The 25,658-nt window shown below is 38.2% G+C and overlaps 1 protein-coding gene across 5 annotated transcripts in view; it reads right to left on the bottom strand.

Moving 5' to 3' along the window:
• DTNB (dystrobrevin beta) overlaps positions 1-25,658 on the bottom strand; it is a 344,903-nt gene that overhangs the window by 64,552 nt on the left and 254,693 nt on the right. For all 5 annotated transcript variants that reach the window (XM_027850435.1, XM_027850436.1, XM_027850434.1 and 2 more), the window contains 3 exons: positions 15,444-15,529; positions 14,325-14,438; positions 9,113-9,209 (listed from right to left, as the gene is read on the bottom strand). In XM_027850435.1, coding sequence (XP_027706236.1) covers positions 9,113-9,209; positions 14,325-14,438; positions 15,444-15,529 — 297 coding nt within the window. The remainder of the gene's footprint in view (positions 1-9,112; positions 9,210-14,324; positions 14,439-15,443; positions 15,530-25,658) is intronic.

Genomic DNA, 25,658 nt, shown 5'->3' with positions numbered 1-25,658 from the left:
GAAGCTAGTGAACTGAATATAAAGTTATTTAATTTCTTGCCCATTACAGATTGTCTCTAGGCTGGTTGAGAAAACGGTCCAGCAGGGGTGGGTAGCTAGATGGCACAGTGGATAGAGCACTGTGCTTAGAATCAGGAAGACTCATCTTACTGAATTCAAATCTGGCATCAGACACTTACTAGTTACGTGACTCTGGACAAGTCACTTAACCCTGTTTGCCTCAGTTTCTTCATCTGTAAATGAGAGGGAAGAGGAGATGGCAAAACACTCTAGTATCTTTGCCAAGAAAACCCCCAAAATGAGGTTATGAAGAGCTGAACACAACTGAAAAACAACCAACAACAACCATAAAAATAATAATAATATGTTGGTAACCTCTTGGCTATGTGCTGATCTCAGGTGGCTTACAGGAAAAAATTCTTAAATGTTTCAACTGTTAAAATCAACAAGCACAATATCATGTGCAGCTCTGAGAAAGTCTCCATGTTAAGACACAGGTCCTAGTGTGCCATGGCAGGGATATTTTCCCCTTTGGAGACAACCCTCAAGAGCTTTGGGTCAGGGTAAGATGTTAGGGATTTTAAACACATTGAGCACTGGACTAAAGGAAAGGAGATCTTGAATATTTGAGATTCGAAAAGTAGCTGGGAGATAACGAATGCAGATGGTCTTTCTCACCCTTTGGTCCATTTCTTCTGTTTAATTCTCAATCAACCTTTCTTTTCAGCATTCTCTCTCTTCCCTTTTACTCTCTATCCTCGCTCAATTCTAGCTCCTATACCTTTCTTCACTTTTTCCTCCTTGACTCAATCTTTTTCTGCCTCCCTCTTTCTTTCATTGTCTTTTTTTTTCTGTCAGCCTTAACTGGCTAGAATATGGAACTGAAGCCTATTTTAAAAAGCCATTATCTTTATTGAATAGTTTTATGTTCTCAATTCTAAATCTAAAAAGTGAATGAACTAAGCAATTTATATTTCCCTTTCTCTCTCAGAAAATTAAGTTGCTTTTTAATTGTGTATGGCCTCATCTGAGTTTCTGTGGAATCAGTGTCCCTCAGGGAATAAAAGGTCCCTTCTCTATCCCCTGTGCAATACTATATATTGCATTTCAGAAAAGCAAAACAACTCCCTCTGGAGTAGATCTCAAGAATAACATTAGATGGAGGATTCTTAACAGGAAAACTGGTTAGACAGCAGATTAAAAATTAGCTTTCAATTCTACTCGTGAAGCTGGGGCAGCCAGAGAAATCTGATCAATTCTGTGGAATGACACAGACAAATCTAAGGTTATGAAAAGTAATCATTTTTATATACATACTTGTCCTTAGAAAAATATTCAGATTTAAGACTCCCCCTACCTTCCACCCTCTCCCCATCAAACCCATGAAGGCCTTTTCAAGCAGATATAAAGTCACTTCAGAGGCAAAGGAGCAGGGTATGTTTCACACAGTTATTTGGTGACCGTGAGCTCAAAATCACATCTACAGCTGATCATGCATAATCAAACACACATACACATACATGACAAATGTGGACTTGTGGACTGAACAAGCTTGGGTTTCTCACAGGAACATGCTTTACTGGGCGAAAGCTGGAAGGCTTTCACGTAGAATTGTAAAAAGCTCTGGGATACCTTTTAGGCCATGGCATAAGAGGTCTGGAGAGAAGCTAATCCTTTATGTGCATCCAACTTAGCCTAGTTAAGCTATGGATGAGAAGTAGGAATGGAGTGCAACACCTGGAAGGGGGAGGGACGATCATGCCAAAAGAGCAAGGGTCAGACGGTGCTCACGCTGACCATCACTTACTGCCTGCTTTTGCTCTTCCTCCTACAGGTGTTGGCCGTGGGAAAAAGAAGAGGCAGAGGGAGAAAAAGAATGAATTAATAGCAACTCTGAAAGGCGGCCCATCCCCATAAACCTTTGGCAGAAGTGATTAGAAGAACCAGGCACATCAAAAAATAAAAGTTCTCTGAGAGCAACAGGAAGGCAAATCAAGCACCAGTTTTTCCGGCCTTACCAAATGAGTCAGTAACAGTAGCTGGAAGGGCCCGATGAGATCATTAGTTCAGATCCCTCATTTTATAGGTGAGGAAACAAAGGCCTAGAGATATTCAATGATTTGCCCAATGTTGTAAGGTTGGTGATTGGCAAAAACTAAGACTGGAACCTAGATCTCTTCCCACTACATGATGCTGCTCCTGAGGCGAGACGGACTTTGACTTCACTATCTAAGTATTTTACCTCAATTTCCAAACCATCTTATTGATCACTATCTCTTTGCTATAATTTATGTTCACTTCCCCACCTAAGTTTGAATGTTTTTCTTCCCCTTCTGTTTTTTAATTCTGTACTTCCCTCAGGGCCCAACTGAAGACCTGTCTTCTCCAATAGCTTTTCCTTGACTAAAGTTCAACTCCTCAGATAGTCTAGCAAGGTCTTAATTGAACAAGTGTCTAGCCAGTACCAGGGATAGGTACTGCTGTGCTTAAATAGCCAACCAGCTGCTCTTGGTGGAAAGACAGCACTCCCTATACCAATGCAGTGGCAACTTACCTGCAGCATTATCTAAGTGATTTGTCTGGGGCACTGAGAGGTTAAGTGATTTGACAAGGGACCCGTAGTGCATATCAGAGGTAAGATTTGAACTCAGGTTCCAATGACTCCATGGCTAGAACTCTCATTGACCACACCAGGCTGCCCCTCTAATAGTAAGATGAAATTCATATAACAATTTCAAAGTTTGTAAAGTTCTTTACATTTACCTTATTTTATTCTCAAAAAATCATCCTGTTTTAAAGAATTATTGGTGCAGTTTTGCAGATGAGGAGACTGAGGCTTAGGGGGTTAAGTGACTTGCCCAAGGTCACACAATCAGTAAATGTGGGATTTAAACTCGGGTTTCTCCAGACTTCAAGTATGATACTCTTATTTCTAGACCACATGGTTTCTCTGGTCAGGATGGAATAAGTATACGTATGGAGGAAATAACTGGAGGAACCCAGAGTGTGGAAGCTAAAAGGCCTCAATTCCAAAGGAGAAGGCTTGTTCTGAGTCATGCTCCCAGAGCTTTCTAGGTGAGATTGTAACTAACAACCCCAGGTAACTAAGGTTACAGGAAACTAAATGCATAGCAATAACTTAACTCAGAGGAAGCTAGGCAAAGATGGTTTTAATAACTAGCTTATAATGAAAAGAATGAGAATGATAATTTGAGGCCTCTTCTTTTCAACTTTTGATATCCCTGGCTCCATTTGAAGGAGAAATTAGGATCACAGAGATGTTTTGCAGTTGGCAGGGAGTGAGAACTTTTCCTGAGATTGAAGGATGGGGATTTCCATACCATAAAAGGTCAAGAGAGGTCTTTGTAGTTGGAAAATATTTTTCTTCCATGCAACCATACCATACTGTGGGGATATTTCATTACTTCCTCTAAAAAAAATGGGCCATAAGGGGAGTCATCTAACCTATTTCCAAATAATGATATAATCTTCCAGACCTTGTCAAGTACAGCTTTCATGTCTGGATTGGAATTGGACATAGGGGAATGCAATGATAGTCTGAAACTACTCCTGAGGATAGAAGAACAGAATATAATTCTCCAGAACTATTCTTTGGGTTCCTCCCTACTTCCATCCTCAGAATTACTCTCATTTGGATCCCAAATAACAAGCCATGCTGGGTCAGCAGAATATGGAACTAACATTCCCACATGCCAGTGTACCAAAAGTTTTCTACTTGCACTATTAGGCGAAAACAACTACAATTTTTGTCTAATGACAAACATGAAGCCATCACCTAAAGTTTGAGAGGGTATGTGTTTGAGTGGGGTGGAGGGATTGGGAAGGTGTTCAAAGATAGAACTTCAAGTATACATGAGAGAGTCTGATGGGCAATATCTGCAATTTTTTTTCAAGGAAGCTGCAATTCGAACTCACAAAATCCACCTTTTTGCCTCAGTACAGGCAGCAACATTCTTACTCGCTAAGAGGTTCTATTCAGAATTTTTTTGTTAGCAATTAGTCTTTAGGGTCAATAAACATAGGATGACAGTAACAGAAGGAGGTCACTTAAACATAGCAGGAATAGTAACACCTTCTTTGTAAATTCAAATCAGGAATTACTTATAATTGTCTGAAAAAACCTGAAAATATCTTTGCCACTTTTAATTAGGGTGTTTGGTTAAACACCCAGAAGCAATGGCACTGCTATGGTGGTTGCTTATACAGCCTATTTCAATGTAACAGGTACACAGTCTGGCTGTTGATTCACATTAGCTGTAATGATCTGCTTTTCCACTCCTCATGACATCATCCCCTATTCTCACCTCCTTTTTCTTTGAATGTGTCTTTGAATTCCGAAGAGATGCTGATCCAAGGTTAAATCCTTCCATTTGATCTTATTCCCTTCTATCTTCTCTGGCAGATTACCTCCATGATTATTACTTTAAATTTAAATCTGTTCCTACTTACTGCCTCATTCCCTGCTGCCTTGAAGATATGTCACTCTTTCATGGTTTTTTGTGTGTTTTTTTGGGGGGTTGTTAGGACATTCTTTTTGCAAACTGAAATAAAGGCTGTCTTGTATTGGATATTGTTAACTTGAGTGCTTGCATGGAAGCTATTGAGACTATAGATGTGATCTATATTTTGAACTTCCCAAATAGAAATAATTTACTGGGCCATTTGCCCTGCTCTACCTCTCCCATGAAGACTGAACTCAGTTGATGTAAATACAGAATTTGGGTTGTGGGTTATACACAAGTTATACCTGTATTTGCTATCTATTAATGTACATTTTATATCTCTTCCCCTTTTACCTCCAATTAGAATGTAGGTTCCTAGAGGGCATGGTTTGTTTCATTTTTGTCTTCATATTCTCAGTGCCTTGTACGTAATGGTGCTTGATACTTGTTTGTTGACTTGCACTGAATTAAATACAAGCAGACTACACATCAAAAAGGCAGGATAGGCCTGTGAAATGAAAATCAAGATTCTTTAGAGATGATTTTTATTGTACTAGGGGACAATTTTTTCCCTGTGGGAGAACATCTATAAAATTATAATAGAAATCAGTAGGGGAAATGACTTATTACAAACTCTTGGAACAGAAGAAACCTAATCCAAATTTTTTCATATTCTCGATGAGGAAATTGAGGCCCAAAGAGTTTAAAGTTAAGTTGTTTATGGTCATGTAGCTAGTTAGTACAAATGAAAGCCAATATGCACTTCTCTTAGAAATCTGTGCACTAAAGAAACAAGATTTGTACACTATTAATAAAAAGATAAAAATTTCTGTTTGCATCTAGTATGTACCAAATGATCTTATGACCTGTTTCTATATTGCCCCTGCAGATCATAGGAAGGGATTAAAATCTGACTCTACATCTAGACTCCATTCCCTTTGTTCTAACAGGGACTTTTTTTCCCCTTCTTTAATTATAGCCTTTCAGGAGTTCAGAGAAAGAGTTGTAGTCTGTGTTCCTGGCACTTGAACCATTCTAACTGGTGGTATTTAACATAATGGTGGTTGTGCTCACAGAACATACAAGAGGGTACATGGGAACCTATGACCAAGAGGCAGTAATTTAAGGCTTCTATTAGAGCAACCAACTGATCTAAAAGAACCTACTCCAGGTTACCCAGTTGGAGATTAGGATAAATCATTTCTCCTGGAATTAAAAAAAATCATTATAGGTCACATGGGCATTTGTGTTTGAATAATAACTGAGAACAACTCTCTAACTGCTTAATAGGGAGACAGTGGGAAGATCTGACCACAATCTTCTGCCCTCAGAGTGTCCTAGTGCTAATTCCACATGGAGTTGTCATGAAGCAAGGCTTTCAAAGTCCCTCATGGCTCCAAATTCTGACATAAGCCAAATATATTTACAGGTCTATGTTCCCCAAACTGTGATACTTTAAACTGATTAGAGTACAACCTATCTGCCTGACAACCAACAGGGGACCTTGGGTAGGGCTTTGGGTCTTGTTTGAAAGGGGCCATTGTATATGTTTTAACAAGGCATGGTATTTTTGAGATGACATTTTAGTGCTCTCTTCAGGGAAGTCCTTGGAGGTGGAGAAGCTGAACTAGCTTCATTTTACTGATGAAATATCCTAGCAGAGCAAAGGAGAGCTAAACAAGCTAAGGGCATAAATGAAAGATGCTCTGAGATCACTGCCATACCCCCTGGTAATTATTTCAGTCCAGGGCCTAGTACTCACTGTATAATTCAGGGTATCTGAATAAGGCTGCATGGTATAGCTGAAGGAACACTAGACTTAGAATCAGAATAAGGCTGGATTCAAATTCTGCCTCTGATAATTGCTAGCTATATGACGATGGATAAGTCACTTAACCTGTGCCTTAGTTTACTCCTATGTAAGACAAAAAAATAGTTGCCAAGATGCTCACTTCCTAGGAGTGCTGCGAGGTTCAAATGAGATAATAAACAGTGCTTTGTAAACCTTAAAGTACTATCAAAATGACATTATTATTGATATAAATTCATTGAGAGCAGAAACCATATCTAGAATAATCCCTTGAATATATTTGGTATTTAATAAATTTTGTTGAATATAAATACATTCCTCATGTAAATTTTCATGATTATATAGGCTCAGAGTCAGAAAAAAATAAATTTGCACCAAAAGAAACCAGGCATTAACCAAAGGAAATGAATAATAAGAATGTAAAGTATAACTCCCAACATTAGTATTGTATTTTTTCAATTTCCTCAGGCTAACTGGAGTCAGAGTTTACAATGTCAGGCAAGTGTCTGATACAGAAAATTTACATCTTGATTTTCCTATTATCCTTGCTATTATTTTGTTGTTGTTGTTCAGGCATTTGAGTTGTTTCTGACTCTTCATGTCCCCATTTGAGGTTTTCTTGGCAAAGATACTAGAGTAGTTTGCTATTTCCTTCTCCAGCTTGTTGTACAGATGAGGAAACTGAGGAAAACAGGGTTAAGTGACTTGTCCAGGGTCACACAGCTAGTAAGTGTATGACAGTAGATCTGTACTCAGGATAATGAGTCTTCCTGACTCTAGGCCTGGCACTATCCACTGTGCCACCTAGCTGCCCATTAAAATTCTACCTCTCTTTTAAATTCCAACTCAAGTCTCCTCTCCCCAAAGCTTTCTCATATGACTCCATTCTAGCACTTATTATCTATATTAGTCATTTTTTGAATCATACAGGTACTAGTTTGTGGTTGAAGTGTTTTTTGCACATATGGCTTTTTCCCTCAGCTAGATTATGAACCCTTTAAGGGTAGGTATTCATCACAACACCTAATAGGATGTTGGACACATTGTGGTCACTAAAATATCTGCTGAATTGAATTACGTGAACAAGTCTGCATTTGTACCATGACCGTGAAATAACCCCAGTTAATCACAATCTTTCCTCACTCCCAAAATATGTCTCTTTGAAGGAGGTGGGAGAAGCCAAGGAGGATGACTGATCCCCAGAAGAGAATTTGGGGATATCTGAATGGAAATGGAATCATGGCTTTTATTCTGGCAGCCAAGTTAGTGTCCTCCCTGTATAGCTTAATGGCGTTAAACAGACAGGACCTCAGAAACTAAGAGCATAAGCAAAAGCTGCTTTGGGATTGCTGACACATTGCTTTGTAAATAATGCCCAAGACATAGTGTCAGAGGGAGAACATTCAAGTGTAAGGATGGTCTTTCCTTGTCTCAGGTGCTTATTTAAAAAGGCCCAAGTGCCGTAGCATATTTTTTCCCCCAAAGGAAAGTGAGACCTCAATAAGTCCTCTCCTATACAGTACCCTAAAATGCTTAACCTAAAGCTAGCCACTTGTTTCACTCCAAAGAAAAGAATTTAACTAGAACAAAGACCAGATTGGTCTTTCTCTGTATTGTCCATGAAGAAAGAGTTTGTTAAGTAATGACTTATACTTACTATTTGGTGCGCCTCCCCCCACATCCCTGATAATAAGAATCACACAGAATAGGTATGACAGATGAGTTGTGGTCAGCATTATTGAAGATTACAGATCCATTTGAGTATCTGTTTATACTTAAACACTATACTTAATTTTTATTTAGTATGTCAATAATGTAAATAACTGTAGGCAGAATGCATAAAATAATGTAAGTGAAAACTGTTTTCCCAAGGAGCAACTATTTTAGAAACATTAACCTATAGATAAACAATATGCTAATTACAAACCATTCTCATCTAGTCATTAAAGCAATTATCTCAAGGTCATTAATTTAGTTCCAGTTACCTTATATACTTAAAAGTAATAAAGCTGTACTTATTTTAAAATATTCACTTTTTCCCTAATTGAGATGGGCATTTCCACTAACTAATGAGCTTTTGCAAAATGCTGGTCCCAGAAGGAGCAATTAACACTTAATCCTGAAATTGAGGGGACATCCATTGATTAGGGAATAGCTGAACAAGCTGTGGTATATGAGTGCAATGGAATACTATTGTGTTATAAGAAATAATGAGCAGGCAAACTTCAGAAAAACCTGGAAAGATTTACATGAACTGATGCTGAGTGAAGTGAGCAGAACCAGGAGAACATTGTACACAGTAACAGCAACATTATGCAATGATTAACTATGATAGACTTAGCTCTTCTAAGCAATACGATGATCCAAGACAATTCCAAAAGACTCGTGATGGAAAATGCTATCCACATCCAGAGAAAGAACTATGAAGTCTGAGTGCAGATCAAAGCATACTATTTTCACTTTTTTTTGTTGCTTTTTGTTTTTTCTTTCTCATGGTTTCTCCCTTTTATTCTGATTCTTCTTTCACAACATGACTAATATGGAAATACGTTTAACGTGATTGTACATATATAACCTATATCAGATTGCTTGCTGTCTTGGGGAGGTGGGGGGAAGGAAGTGAGGGAAGGAGAAAAATTTAGAACTCAAAAATTTATAAAAATGAATGTTGAAAATTATCTTTACATGTAATTGGAAAAGAATGAAATACTATTAAGGGGGGAAAAAACTTAGTCCTGCTCCAATATCACATTCAGGGCAGAAATTGCAGTTATGGAGGAAGATGAAGAAAAGCTGCTTGGGAAGAAGAGAGATTTCTAAGTGGGTCCACAGCTCTTACCTTCAGTAGCTTCATGAGCCCTTCTAGCTGTACCATCAGCTCTCGCCGGCTCTCCTGAAGTGCAGACATCCTTTGTTCCAATTCATCCTTCCTCTGCCTGCTCAGGAAGGAAAAAATTATCAGAGAAGAAACCTTTGAGGAGAGGATTATAAAAGAGAGTAACTCTTGCTTTTTCTTCATGCTGAAATTCTCATTCTGAAAAACTACAAAATCAGTTTTTTAACCATGGATAAAAATTGCCTTGCGAAAATTGAAATTTAGAATTCATAGAATCATAGCATTTTGAGCTCATGGGGATACTCCTTAGAGGATATCTAGTCCAGTCCAGACCCCCAGAAGGAATCTCCACCACAGCATACCTGCCACTGGTCCTTAGACTTCTAGCTAAAGACTTTCAGTGAAGGGGAAGCCACTACCTCAGGAAGGAGCTGATTTCACTTAAGGACAGTTCTAATTATTAGGAAGTTTTTCCTGACATCAATTTGCCTCTTTGAAATTTTTACCTACTGCTCCTGCTTCTTCCTTCTGGGGCAGAATAGAACAAATCTAATCCCTCGTTCACAAAAAGCCATCCAAATACTTGCATACAACTATCATGTCCATTCTCTCCGAGCTAATCATACCCAAATGATCCTCATATCACACAGACTCGAGGCCCTCCACCCTCCTGGTCACCCTCCTCTGGACACTCTCCAACTTATCAATGGCCTCTCTAAACTGTGATAGCCAGAACTGAACACGATGTCCTCATGTGCTCTGACCAGGACAAAGTATAATAAAACCATCACCTCCCTGGTTCCCTACCTTTCTTTAAGCCTAAGCTCCCCTTATCTTTTTTGGGATGTCACATTACTCCGTTACCTCATATTGAGCTTCTGGTCTATTACAGCTATTAGATCTTTTTCTGACAACTGCTTTCTAATTATACCTTCCCCATCTTATACTTACAAAACATGATTTTTAAAAATCCAAATGTAAGACTACATACAATTATCTAAAATGAATTTCATCTTATTGGATTCAGCCCAATCTTCTAACTTACAAAGATATTTTTCAAGATCATGACTGTCATTCAGTGGGTTGGCTATCACTGCCAGCTTTGTGTCATCTACAAACCTGACAAGCATGCCATTTATCCTATACCTTTATCCACGTCATTGATAAAAATGTTACACAGGAAGGACTATGAAGAGATCCCCGGGACACTCCACTGTGGACTTTCTACCAAGCTGACATTGAACCATTAATAAATACGTGGAGTCTGAAAGAGTTCAAACTTGCAAATCCATCTAATTGCATTATTATCTAGTACATATCTCTCCATCTTTTCCATAAGAATAGCATGAGATCTTTTAAAAAATGCCTTTCCAAAATCCTGTCATACTTCATAGTATTGCCCTGATCTACCCATTTAGAAACTGTTAAAAAAAAAAAAGAAATGTTAGTTTGATATGACCTGTTCTTTCCTGTAAGATGGCTATTGATTGATGTCTTTTGTTTTTACATCACCTTCATTTCCAAATATATTACCCTCCCTTCTTCGATTAGTGAGTCATGCCTTACAACAGGGAAAAAGAAGAGGAAAAAAAGCATTTCAGCCAAACTACCCAATACATAGACCAAGTCTGACAGGATATGCAATGTTTCACATTTATAGTTCCCCACCTCTTCAAAGAAGGGAAGGGAGGAACACTTTCTCAGTTCTTCTCTAGGAGCAGGCTTAGTCATTATAGTCACAAAGTATACCAGCCTTGGGCCTTAAGCACACCCATTTTCCTTCTTTGAAGATGTGGGTGGCTGTGGATGTGGGACACAGCACATCCTGCCAGACTTGGTTGATGGGTTATTGGTTGGTTTTGCTGAAATTCTTTCACCTTCTTTCTTTTTCATTCTTTGTTATAAGAGATGGCTTTTTAGGTGTAAGAGAGGGGAGGTATACATTCAAAAATGAGGGTGATGAGGTTTGTGTGTGTTTTTGTGTGTGTGTGTTTTAAAGTTGGCTGTATGCACAATATTGTTACAGTAGTTTTGGTTCTGCTTATTTTATTCTGCATTAGTCTGTATCAGTTTTCCCAAGCTTCTCTATACACATCATATTCAATGTTTCAATGCCACAGAATTATTCCATTATATTCAAATACTGCAATTTGCTTAGATACTCCTCCAACTGATAGATATCTACTTTGTTACCAGTTCTTTGATGTCACAAAAAGTACTGCTGAGTGTATTTTGGTGTACATGGGGCCTGACAGGGGAAGCAAGCCAAACTAGCTGAAATAGCAAGGAAGCCTGGGGGAGAGAGCATGTCCCAGACAAGTCAAACCACTGGTACCACCTCAAACACAACCTTGTCCTACTCCTTCCTCCCAAGACCCTGATGGAGACAGTCTAGGACTCTGAGCCCAGAAGTCCTTGGAATAGCAGTGGCTCTATATCAACAGGCCTGCTCTCACCTTAGCCCTCTACATTTTGTATTGTCTCCTAGCTTGATGGTATGTGGCCCTATGTTCACACATTAGCAGTTGTCTTAAGATACTATCATGTGGTTATAGGTGGTTTGTCTCCCTTATGTCTAACATACCTGCCCTTAGGTTTGAAAGATTCTCAATGTCCCCCTTGTACATTTCTCTGTTCTAAGATATCATTCTCCCTCTCTTCAGTGAAGTCTTTCTTCCCTTAGCACTTTATACCTAGAATAGAGAGCTCTTTGAGAAAGAAAAGGAACTGTCCATATGTCTGTAACAAGAAGTCATTAGGGAGGAAATCCTCTGGTTCTATGGAGCTCAGCCTGCCTTCCCACTTCTGCACAAAGGCAAGGTGCCCTAGTGCACAGAGAACTCTGGGAGACAGGACTAACTCTATAGGTACTCATTCAGTTTGAGAGTAAATACAGAGAGCACTAATCAGTTCCTGTTATGATGCTCATCAGGGTGGGCAGTTGCCGAGAACCGCTTAACATAATAATGACAAAGATTAACTGATCCAAGTCTGTCTTCCTGATCAAGCTTATTGAAGTCTTTATTTTTTATCTCTATACCAATAGCACAGAATTTTATTTTATTTTATTTTTTTACAATTTTACGTGTGATATTCTGGCTTTTGAGTAGTAAGACCTTTAGTATAAGACATTACTCCATGAACCTTTAGGGATCCCAGGACCACTGATGAGCTATATGAGATTCTATGTAGCTTAAGGTCTCATTTGGTTTCTCTCTCTTGTAATTTCATTCATGTACTAACAGGCACTATTTAAATGCAAAACATAGTATATTACTCAAGAAGAGACTCAAAAGTTAAATAACGCATGGTCTTTTTGAATCATTCTCTCTTTTACTGGCAAAGAACCTTGGTTCACATTTAGTTCTACTACTTAATATCTGAGTGAGCTCATACAAGTCATTGAACCTTCATAGTCCTAAGTTCTCTCATGTGTAAAATGAGGAATTGAATTAAATTATTTCTAAGTTCTTTGTAGCACTAAATCATATCCTAATCAATCAATCAATAAGCATTTATTAAGCTCTTACTATGTGCCAGGCACTATGCTAACCACTGGGGATACAAAGAAAAAGGAAAAACAGTCTCTGCCTTCAAGAAGCTTATGTTTTAATGGGAGAAACAACATATATAAATCAAGATATATAAGATAAATACAGAGTAGGTGGAAGACTACCTTAGTGGGGATGGCTCTAGTAGCCAGGGGTAGGGGTGGGGTGGAAAGGCCTCCCACAGGAGGTGGCATTTCAGCCAAGTTTTGAAGGAAGTCAGGGATTCTAAGAGGCAAAAGTTGGGAAAGAAAGCATTCCAGGCATGAGGAATAGTTAATACAAAGGCTTGGAGACAAGAGATAGAATATTCCATACAAGGGACAGCAAGTAGGTTAATATGGCTGGATTTCACAGAGCCTGGAGGGGAGTAGAATGTAAAAAAGATTAAGAGAACTTATAAAGAGCAGAAAGTTTGGGAAAAAGAATAAGTTCTGCTTTGGACATGCTAAACTTGAGAATCCTAACATACATCTAGTTTAAAATGTCCAATAGGCATCTGGCAGGTGGGACTGGTGCTTTGGAGAGAGACTAGAGCTGGATAAATAGATCTGGGAATCCTCGGCAGATAGTTGATATTTCAACCTACAGGAAGTGATGAGATCACTGAGTCAGAAGAGGGTCCACAACAGTTCATGTTTACAAACAGTCTAAAAACTTTATAATTCTTAATACCTCGTTTTCCCCTTTTTGCAATCCTGGCACCTTCACTGCAGAAGGAGGTCACGTAGGATTGAGAGTCATTTTGTATTTGTTTTATGAGTTTTCATAGCCAAAGGATATATCACTCAGTGGCCAGTGTGCTAGTGATGGGCCTCTCCATATTTAGTGAGGCCAGGCCTTGGAAGGCAAACACAGTTTGCTACTGAAACCAACCAAAACCCTGGCAGCATGGCTGAATCTGCTGGAGCTTGTACTATGCAAAAAAAGTCTCTAAGAATACAGGGTTACTTTCACCCCTCTATATGGCAAAAGAGTAGGACTTTGTGGAGGTTTATAAAAAGAGAACTATAAAATTCATCTACCTCTATACTGACATGGGGTACAACTCTGACAGGAAGTTATGAGTGACCCAAAGGAAAATAGAGGGAGACATACAGAGTAGTCAAAAGTAGGTTGAAGCATTTTTCCAATGATGTCTTATGGGCAAGAATTGATATTTAAGATATCATCAAAGACTTACATGGAGGTATAAAAGAAATGGAGGTACATAGGTTATATAGCTATATAGTAGGTAGATTATATGTTTATAAGAGCAAAATGAGTAACTAGACCAACATAGAATATGAATGCTTCCCTTGTACTCAGAGACTATAAAATGACCTAGAAGACCCCTACTGTATCAAATAGGTCCACGGTAGCTGATCCATGGAAGACTATGGATAAGAATTACAGAAAATTAAAAGCCATGAATTAGTTACAATCTTTACTAAAGAAGAGAATGCTAACATTGAGTAGATCATAGATCCACAGAAGTAAAACACGGAAAATGAAGATAATGAACTGAATCTTGAGTTACTTCTCCTATTCCAAAAAAAGACTCCTTTGATAGTTACTGATAGTCTGTCCTATTGTTTCTATCTCCAAGGAGCTAAATTCTCCCCCTAAAATAGTTTGAAAAGCAAATTTGGCCACAAAAAGTGATGGTGTGGAGAGCTGTTTCTTACCTAAGTAGCCGGAGCTCTGCCAGGAGTGTGGGGTTCTGCTGAGCCTTCTCAGGGGTTGGTTGAGAAGCTTGCTCATGCTCTAAGCGGAGGCGCTGAATCTCCTGAAGGATTTCTCTGGAAACAAAGGGGAATGTCAATCAGGATGATGACAGCTATTCAAGAGGTAACATTTTCTAGACTTCATGGCTTTATTTTCCTTCATTTAAAGTTTCCCAAAAACGATGCTGTCTATGAAAACACCCTATCTAACCATCCCTCCCACCCCAACTCTCTTCCTGGTATTGAATATTCCAATATGAATTAAAATATGAAATGAATATCTTTCAAATACAATTTCATTTAACATTTTCTTGAAGACAAAAACCATGACAATAGCTAAGGTTAACAAAAATACTATTGCTCAGGATTTTAAGAAGTTTAGAAAAAAGGCAACTGGGAAATGTTAATCAATTCTGCCCTGGGTAAAGTAAAGGGAATTCTTTATGGTCTTGTAATGAGAATTTAGGAGAAACCCTTATGCTACTCATCTCCTAGGAGTACAGACCTTAGTCATGCTCTGCTTCTGATTGCTATAGTCCATTTTTCCCAGTCAGATTCATTGTCTCACCCTCAAAAGCCCTAACCCTGTGTCCTGGTTTCTTTCTCTTCTAAGCAGGGCAATAAGTTGTTTGTTCTATCAATATTTTAATTAGTTCTTAATTTTACTTATGATGATCCTTGAGTTTCCTCTTGGTAGACAGCTGGTCATCTGTAATGTTGTTAGTTGGACGAGACCAACCAACACTTAAGAAATTGGCTGGATAAAACAGTGAACAAAAGGCAAGAGTAGGAAACTGGAGAGGAATAACTGGAGGCTGCATTGGATGGCACTGGAGAAGTGATGGACAGAAAGACATCTATTTTACAATGAGTTAATTTCTTAAAGAAAAATGTAAGTTAACAACTGTTTTTCAAATGACAGTTTGGGGCACTCCTTCAAACAGAAATGAACTGAGTAAGCAGTGCTCTAAAGGGTGCTTCCTTCCTGAGTGATGAGTTTGCTGCCCTATAGGGCCAGGCTGAACACCTATCATAGTACAATCTACAAAGTAACTGCTTGTTTGTAGTGAATGGAATTACCTGTTTTTGTTTTCCAGTTCTGCGATGAGCTGCCTTTGCTGTTTGTTAGCATCAAAGTTAAAGCTGAGGTCAGTTGGGGGACGGGTCTGGAATGAAGAAGGGAGCAGAGGATTGTGAAATGGGCCACTAAAAATGATTCAGAACCCTATATTTCCCTCTAATGGATTTTCAATCCTTTCTGTTTTGTGTAGATTGAAAGGCTTATGGTAAAGAGGAAGGTGGGATCTGAGTGTGCATCTCGTTCTTAACATTTAACTAATTGAAGACCCCAGACAAGCCACTTAACCTCTAGCAATATATATTTTCTGAAAGGTAAGGTGGAGATAGATAATAATATCTATAGTTGCTAAGTCACAGGATTGTTGTATGTGTTCTGGACTCACACAGATTAGGTCCAATCATAAAGACTTCTGAACAACTTGATGGCTTTTGCCCCAACCCAGGATTTCTCCTGGGAAGATCAGAACTTAGCACATGTCTAGGCTTTCCCTCCCAAAAGGAAAAGGGTCCATAACTTCCATTCAAATACATCAGCTAAAAAAACATTGAATATAGGATAGGTTTTATTTAATAAGTAAATCAAACAGGCATATACGCAGCCCAGGGATAGTCAAGAAAAACTTTTCTTCACAGGGGTTCTTAAACTGGGGTCCAGGAACTTTTAAAAAATACATATTTTTATAGCTATTTCAATATAATTGGTTTCCTTTGTATTCCTATGTATTTTATATTACGTATTTTAAGGCATTTTTCTGAGAAGCAGAATAACGTACCTTCTCAACTGCCTCTCCTCTTTGATTAGAGAGTGGAACAATAAACTCCTCCCAGAGCCTTCCTTTATAAAGTGCTCAGAGCTTTCCCCAGATAACTTCATTTTCCATCAGCTGCTCTGCTTGGTTTTGACTCCAAGAACATCATGCCCAGCACTCCCTTAGACCTCCTTCAGCTTCCTTTTATGTTGTCATCTCCTATTAGATTATAAAACCCTTGACAGTGTTTCTTATTCTTATTTATGTCCCCAGCACTCAGCATAGTTCCTTTCACATAGTAGGCACTTAATAAATGTTTATTGACTTTATTGACTAAGAAAGGGTCCATAGGCACCACCAGACTGTGCCAAAGGGGTCGATGACACCAAAAAGGCTAAGAATCTACACTCTAGTGTCCCACTTTCCCTAAGCACTTAGTTCATGGGCCAATATAGTAATTTTACCACTTAATCTTATAAAGTTACTTGGAGCAGTGAGAGGTTAAGTCAATTCTAGAAGCTTTTATCAAGTACATACCATGTTCTGGGCATTGGGCTGTGCTTTCATTGGAATAGGTTATCCCCCTCTACCAACACAGAGTTAGCACCCGCTCTACAACTTGTAGTTTTTGAGAGTGGCTTGGGACATTGGGAGGTTAAACTGAGGATCACAAAGGCATAATGTGTCAGAGGCAGGATTTAAAACTGGGTCTTCCTGCCTCTGAGGCCAGGTCTTTGAGGTACCCTATGCCATGCTCATCCAAGATCCATGTGTCCCCCAGACTCCAACAAAATCTTCCCTTAAAATAAATAAGTACAGTCAGCTAAGACAAATTAACACATTGGTGACATCTGCAAAGTATGCCTCATTTTGCACTTAGAGTCTCTGCTGAAAGGCAGAGATATGATTCATTATCAGTTCTCCACATATGCGATCCAACTGTGACTGCATATTGCAGACCAAAATGCAGTCACACCTGCACGCTGTGGCTTTCTATATTCTTTATTCATGTCTTCCCCCTTCTGTGAATCACTAACACCTTCTCATTGAAGAAGCTTTGTAAGTGCTCTATAATTCAATGCAATCAGTTCAATGTCATCTGTAAAGAAGAACATATGAAAGACTTCACCATTTATAGGGAAAATCTCTTCCACTTGTTCTTTGTGTAGGATATCCTTCATGACATTGGTGAATACCTTTGGTGAACATGTCTCTCTTATTCTGCACTTGATACGAATAATCAGAAGATCATGGAGCAAATTTTCCTCTGTGGTTGCAACTAACAAGGGATCTTGTATGACAGTAACATAGGCATGGGCCATATTTTGAAGGAACCCTTTTGAAGGACTGCATTTTGCTCTGAGTCAAATTTTTTTGCAATGAATAATAAACAATAAAATCTTATGTCTCCCCCACAATTTTTGGACAATCAAGTGGAGATGGTCTGTTGTAGAAAATCCACTGGGGATATTTGTCTGTTCCTTTCTGATATTTTCACTAAGCATGCCTTTGATATATGCATAGATCATTGTGAGATCTTATAGAGATGAGAAGGAAATGACAAACCTCTCCACTATCTTTGCCAAAAAAAAAAACCCAACCTATGGACAATGTATTGACGTGCTATGGTCCACGGAGTCATAGAGAGTTGGACATGACTGAAAGATTGAACAACAAAAATAAAGATGAGAAAATAGATATTTGAGCTTATTAGCTGCTGCTATCTTCTTTTTACTCCTTAAAAAAATAACACTACTTGTGATCTTTTCCGTTTTGAAGAAGTTTTCCTTCTTAGATATGTCTTTAAAATCAAGTCGAGTGCCTTTAAAATTGTGCTCCAAAAACAGACCTCTTCTATGCATTGGGTCAGGTCTAACCACTCTTCTTAGCTTACTTTTCTAAAGTACCCATTTATATTTCCTCTTCATTTAATAATGTATGTGTCTAAATGTGATAGTTCAAATGTCATAAATGGTGACAGATTGTTAAAGAAATGCTAGCAAATTTATTCCACTGGATGTCTATTTGTTGTCCTTCCATTTCATTTGTTAGTGCTCTCAGAATGGTGGAAGGAAACTTCTCTTGCCTATGCTTATTATGAATATTGTAAAGCAAGATGATCAGAGATCCTATGAAATGATGTTTCTTGATGAGTTTGGGAATATAGCAAACTCCTAAAACTCTCCTTATTTGCCTCTTCAAGGAGACCCTGTGGGTAATCCTTTCACTCAATTGCAACTTGTCTGTATCTTCTTATTTATCTATTGGTTGTTGTCTTTCATTTGAGAAGAGGACCAAAATGACATCACTATGTTAGAGTCAAGTTACAGTATGTCCTACTGTGATTGATCAGACCAAATATGAGCTCAGAATGTTCTACATGTGATACTAATAATGTATCACAGAATGCTCTACCACAGGTCAGGCAGAAATAGCACATGTGAACATTTGGGGTGGATTCTCTAAATTTGTGCATCTCATGTTTCTTTTGAGCTACTTCAATTCTGCTTTGCTCATAGAGCACAGCACCTTCTCTGATGAGGGCATGACATGCGGGAGGTCCTGTGTCAGTGCCTCCCAGGTCACACAATCAATTCTAGAGTTCTTATGAAAGACCTTGAGGGTGTCCTTGTATTGCTTCTTCTGACCACCATGTGAGCACTTGTCCTGTGTGAGTTCTCCATAAAATAGTCTTTTTAGCAAGTGTATGTTTGGCATTCAAACAATGTGACCAGCCCACTGGAATTGTGCTTTCTGTAGTAGAGTTTGAATACTTGGCAATTCAGTTCAAGAAAGAACCTCAGTGTCTAGTATCTTATCCTGCCAGGTGATCTTCAGAATCATTTGAATCACTATTTTGTTTGTAGTGAGAATGTCAACATAGGTATGGTTCAATTTCTCTAAAAGTGTATCCACTCACACTGGTCATGAGACCAAGATCTCATATTTATAGCATGAATATAATATTTATACAGAGTCTAAAAACTCTTGAGTCTCAGGACCTGTTGTTACCCTTCTGTACTATGCAGAAGTGGCTGAAAGCTGCTCAGGGTTGTATTTATGTATTTTTATTTATTTCACAGATTGCCATGACAAAAGAATCCATCGTTGTGTGGTTAGCAAGTAGCTGATGAGCCTTTCTGTGCCTAGTTATCTGGGTCCTCAGATGCACTCAGACAGAATCCAAAAACAAAACTGTGCCAACAGCTTTTCTGGCCCTGCACGGAGCTTGTGTTTTATTGGCACAGCCTTTGAGAACCCAGGGTCATTTCTATAGCACAATGAGACATCAGAGTAAGACTTTACTAAAGAGCAAAGTGGAGGGTTAGGATCATTTTCAGTCCTGCAGTTGGAATATGTATTTTGCTCTGCACATTTGCCTGTTGACTTGAGATCATTTTTCTCTCTGTATCAAGAAGTAGACATTTCATGTCTGAGCTAGGGCCTTTTTTTTTTCCAGTTTAGAGCTAGAAGACTTAACAGATACCTCTTTAAATGAATGGTGCCTTCTAAATAGTGGATGTTCAATAAATGTCTGTTGAATTAAAATTGAATTACATTTAGTATTCCAAAGTAAATGGGGAAGAGAGAACAGAATAAAATAAATCCAAGTTGGTTATTTATGACTACATCTTAGCAAATTAATAAACAAGCATTTATTAAGCACATACTATGTGCAGGACCCTGTGCTTGTTGTTGGGGATACAAAAACAAAAATGAAGCAGTCCCTGTCCTGTCGTTAAGGAATTTACAATCTAGGGAAGGAAGACAACATGCAGGAATATAAAAATAAAAGATAATTTTTGAGAGGTCATTAATAGCAAGGAGAGGACCAGGAAAACATGAAAGGCTCATGTAAGGTGTCATTTGAACTAAGCCTTAAAGGAAACCAAGGATCATAAGCTGTGGAGGTGAGCAAGAAGTACATTTTTAGCATGGTGAACAACCAGTGCCAAGGCATGGAGATGTATGAGGAACATACTAGATATGAGGACCATAATATGTGTACAGGGAAGTAATGTGTAATAAGGCTAGAAAGGTAGATTGGGGCCAGGCAGTGAAAAGCTTTAAATGCCAGAGGATTTTATATTTGATCTATATCATCTATTATCTTAAAGATAATATAGAACTACTGGAGTTTACTGAGTAAGGGGGTGACATAGTCAGATCTATGCTTCAGGAAAATCACTTTGGCGGTTATGCGGAAGATAGATGGGAGGGGGAGGGGGATGGGGAATGAAGCAGGGAGACCAATTATGAGCAGATGTTCCCAAACTTATTTGGCCTACCACCCCCTTTTAAAAAATTACTCAGGGCTCCCCTGGAAATCTACTTTCTTTAACCCTTTAAATTTTTTTTATTTGTGTCATTTCAAAAATACATATTTTTTAAAATGAAGCATCTTAAATTTAATAATTTATTGTAAATTTTGGGGGTTTTTTCCTGCAATGAAATTCTGATGATGCAATACTGTATCATGTATCTGTATATTATTGTATTGTAATCAAGTCATTACATGACATATTCCTGCTGATGCATGTTGGACTTCCCGATAATGCGTAACACACTCTACTGCCAACACTTGCTTGTTAAGACCTGTTGGTGGATTTGACCACTGATTGGTTATAACTTGCATTTTGTGTGTTTATTTGGAAAATAATGTAATCCCCACTATTTTAACCCTGTTATACAACATATGAAACATGTAGGAACAGTTTTTCAAAGTTTTCTTATCTTCTCTTCTTTCCTTATGCTTCCACCACCCTCTTATTTTTATTCAATGCCCCCTAATTGCACCTGAGGCTACTACCACCCCCCCCGGATCATTCCAGTGCCCCCAGAAGGTGGTATCACCCAGTGGGGGAACCTATGAATTATAAGGATATTACATTAGTCCAGGCAGGAGGTAATGAAGTATGGAACTACAGTGATGATTATGTGAGCGGACAGAAGGGAATATACATGAGATATCAAAGTATATATGACAAGATCTGGCAATAGATTGGATATGTGGAGTAAATGAGAGTAGGAAGTTGAGGATGGCTCACCAAATGTAAGAGCTGTAGTGTCTTCAACAGGAATAGTGAAGTTCATAACAGGGGCAGGTTTTGGGAGAAACATGAGTTCTATTTTAGATATGTTGAATTTGAGGTGTCTACAAGGCATCCAATTTGAATTGTCTGAAACGCAGTTGATGATGCAGGACTGGAGGTCAGGTGGGAAATTAGGGCTAGATATAAAGAAGTAAGAATCATCAGAATAGAGTTGATTAATAAACTTTTGCAAACTTATGAGATCATGAAGACAGCATATAGAAGAAGAGGCTTGGGGGACACTCACAGTTAGGAGCATGATATGGAAAATGATTTACCAAAGGAAAATAAGGAGTATTCAGATAAGTAGGAGAAGAAATAAGAACAGTGTTGTGTGAACCCAGAGAAGGAACAGTTGGTCAACAGTGTCAAATAGTAAAAAGAGTTGAAGAAGAATGTGAATTGATAAAAGACTATCAGATTTGGCAGTTTGGAGATAATTGGTAACTTTGGAGAGAGGAGTTTCAGTTTTGACTCAGGAGTTTTACATTTAGAATACTAAATGTAATTCAATCAAAAAACTCCATAATTCTATTTTTTAAAATGTTAGTTTCTTATTCCTACAAATTTCTAGGTCACTCCAGGAACAAAGGTGTCATTAATTCATAAAATCAAACAATATCAGAGTGAAAGTAACCTTAGATATGATCTAATCCAACTCCCTAATTTTTGCAAGCCACACAAATTAAATTTAGGGAGGTTAAATATTTATTCAAGGGCACACAACTAATTAGTGGCAGAGCTGAGACTAGTACATATTCAATATAATAGGATTTCCATCATAATTAAAGATGATACTATTGACCCACCAATAGTATATGAAGTTTATACTACAATACTCTAATGCATTTGTGATCTCATCAATCAAATCCCTCCAATGACACATCTTTCAATCCATACATGCCTACCCACCCTGTGCAATTCTCCAATTGATAACTTCTATATAAAATCATTAAAGTCAATGGTTCTATTCTTCCCTCCATTCATTTTCCATTTTCAGCATCAAAAATTCTTTTAAGTAGAATTATTTTAATTACATGTCATATCTATTCTCATTTTTTATTTTTCTAGTTTTGTATTAGTTGCTATCTCTGCTCTAAGCTCTAACAAGTTGGTGGTCTGACTGCATGTAGACAGCTTATTCATGTCTGTTAAATATTATCAATCAAAAAAATTTTTTTAGTTCAATATATCCTATGCCTCCCAATTCTTTCCTTGGAGAAAGCATTCATGAAGTATAGCTGTGAGGCTTCTGCATATCTTAGTCTTTGGTTTCTGTCATTCTTTATTCCTGAACTGTATTTTCCAACATATAATTTGCTATTCTCTCCTATGCCTACCTTTGCATTGAAGTCACTGAATATCAAAGTATATACTGATTTCTTTGGAAAGTTTTATTGCACTATTTGCATAATTTCTCTACTTCTGTATCCCCTGTGAGAAGTTGGTACATAAGCTATGTAATTATTTGTATAACCGTCTTTTTTTAAAAAAATATAAATTCTTATCATGAGCACTGCAATATGTTGACCAAATGTCCTATGAAATAATGATTCTTGTTGCCTTTGGATGTATAATAAAAATCTGCTGGGCCAACTCCTTTGTTTTCTTCTGAAATGAAATTCTGTGATCCATTCTGTTATTGAGCCATAACCTTCTTCTGTCTTCTAGTTCATTGGTGATAAGAGTGTCAAGATTTATATAATTAATTTCCCCTAATATTAGGTTCATTTATCTTACATTTATAATACCACAAATAAGTTTAATTTTTACAGATTGTCTAAAATGGTGGGATTCTCAGAACTCTCTCCTCCTTTTGCTAACATCCTACTACTCACAATATAGCAGCACAGCACTGAGGGCCAATTGCTATGGATTTTTTTTTTTGATGGGTTGCCTGGGATAAAGAATTTATCACCATGTGGACAGCCTACTAGAGATGAGTTTCTCCATATTCAGCAAGGTTGTACCATTCTCAAAACCTTTCCAGCATGAATCGTGTATTGCTGGCATAACCTTCAATAACCTACTTACTGCCACACTCTGATAGAATAGTGGAGTAAGGTTTAGTGGTTTATGTGGTTCTACAAAATTTTGCATTCCTCCCATTGCATTTTTGCTATTCAAAATTTTATGACCCATAAGCTATAAAACTCAGATTGGCTTTCAAGTTCCATGAGTTCCTTTGGGGTCATAAGATCTACCTTGGATTAAGCCCTAGGGATAAACTTTGACATAAGACCAGTAGCAGGGGAAAAATTCTATGCCAGGGTCAATCTGGATGACTTATATATAAGTGCACTGTTTCTCAGGTTCTGCAATTGATTTTTGAGTCAGTTGGAGAAGGACCCCAAAAGTCTCCAATTAAATGAAAATCCCTTAAAAATTCATCCTATAATTCAGAAAATGAATCAGAACCTTTTGGAACCAACATTTCTATCATAAAAGGCCCTTTAGCACCACCTTAGATTTTTAATGTAGATTCCAAGGCCAGTCTACAACAGAGCCTCCCTTGGGCAGTTGGAGCCTATACTTTAGGAGTCTCAGAGTAAGCCTAAAGATACGGCTCAGACCCTGAGCTACAAAATGGTACATCTTTCTTAGCCAAAAGTACTGTTCCATGGGGACTCCATTTTTGATAATCTAACAAATGTCAAATACCTGGATAACTCTAGGTGTATGAGTCTTCTTTCAGAAAGCAATGGAGTGAAATAAAACTTTATGCTTGTCATTTTCCAGTGTCACCTTTTGGATATCCTGCTAAAGTCAGCTCTTAATTCTCAAGGGAGGAAAATTTAAGCTCTCTAAAGATGCTAGTCTCATCATATTTAGAGAAGATACATTTGGTAAAATTGTGCGGCCAGTTTTCATGATACACTGTCATGTGAAACCTCTCCCTGGTGACAAATGCTATACTTGGAAATTCAATATTGTATTGAGGTTATGGATAAATTTAAGAACATCTAACTCTTTTTCATGTGAGTCTCATGTTATACTTTATATTTATTGGCTTCTTGAATTATCCTAATTACAAAAGAATGATTCTTCTCTAAAATTTCAACAGATCTGTGAGATAATGTGGTTACTCTTTCTATCAGTATAGACTGCAATCCATTCCAACATTATCCTGTGTGATATTCACAATGATCTACCACAGATCCTCCACAGATCATCAACCCAATGTGTTAGAGACCTTGTCTAGGTCTTCTTACATTTTGTGGGCACCATGCACACTCAAGCTGTCCATCTATTTAGGCTGTTCAACTATCTCCCTTTCTTGCTAGATGACTAGGCCATTTCCTTTTCTGGACATAGATTTTTGGATGATATTCTGAATACCACTTCTTACATGTGAGTCATCACTGGGAATGTATTCTATATACTCTATTTGTACCAACCATGTATCTCCATTGACCTTTAGATCACCTCCAACTTTGATTTTTCAGTGACCAGGTGTCTCAAGATTTGCCAGTATACATGATCATCAGGAGACCTTTTTTCTGTTGTGCTGATTTCCTTTTGCTTTTAGATAAGTCATTTCCCCATAGGATTCCTCCACTTATCCCTTCCTCATAATAAAGAAAATTTATTAAACACAACCATTTCATATAATTACCACATTTTAAGAGTATTTATAGGACAAGATGGTGGGAAAAAGGCAGCAACTTGTCTGAGCTCTCCCCAAAATCTCTCTGAATACCTTTAAATAATGTCAAAAAACAATTTACAGAGTGAAAGAGCCCAGAAAAAGGACAGGGTGAAATAATTTTCCAGCCAAAGAGAACTTAAAAGGTCAGCAGGAAAGGTCTGTCCCACCTGGGTGAGAGTGGAGCACAGTCCAGCACAGGCTGTGCCAATTCAGACCCCAGCAAACCATGAGCAGACCTTGGGAGCCAGTGAATCAGCAGCAGCAGTTGCTTCCCAAGCTCTCAGCCCACAGATGGAAAAGGGGCCAAACAACTGGTCAGAAGGAGATTACAGGGGTCTCTTTGCTAACACTGAGGCAGGACTTGTTGCTTTGGCCATTCTCAGATCTGAGTTGCAGTCCTCAGTGGCAGTCCCAGGGCAAGAAGAAGCACCAATACACCAGAACTTGTGGCCATAGTGGAACAGGGACCCTCATGACAGTTTCAGGGCAGAAAAGAGTGGTTGTGGTCACTCATAGACCAGAGCATAGGCCAGGAGAGTAGTAAATACACCTCTCCTTAGATGATACCACCTTGGAAGAACTGAAAACTTACAGGTCCCTAGAAGTATCTCTGAAAACAGATGTATAAAACCTTTGAAGTTTGGGATAGGGTGCCCTTCATCATGGAAGCAAAGCCCCACTTTAGCAAAGAGTTAAGAGTAAAAAAAAAATAGGTTAGAAAAAT

This window comes from Vombatus ursinus, unplaced genomic scaffold (genome assembly GCF_900497805.2).
Source record: "Vombatus ursinus unplaced genomic scaffold, bare-nosed wombat genome assembly UNPS02009062.1, whole genome shotgun sequence".
NCBI classification, from domain to species: Eukaryota; Metazoa; Chordata; class Mammalia; order Diprotodontia; family Vombatidae; genus Vombatus; species Vombatus ursinus.
The sequence above is the reverse complement of the archived record's forward strand: the minus strand, read 5'-3'. Positions and strand labels throughout refer to the sequence as shown.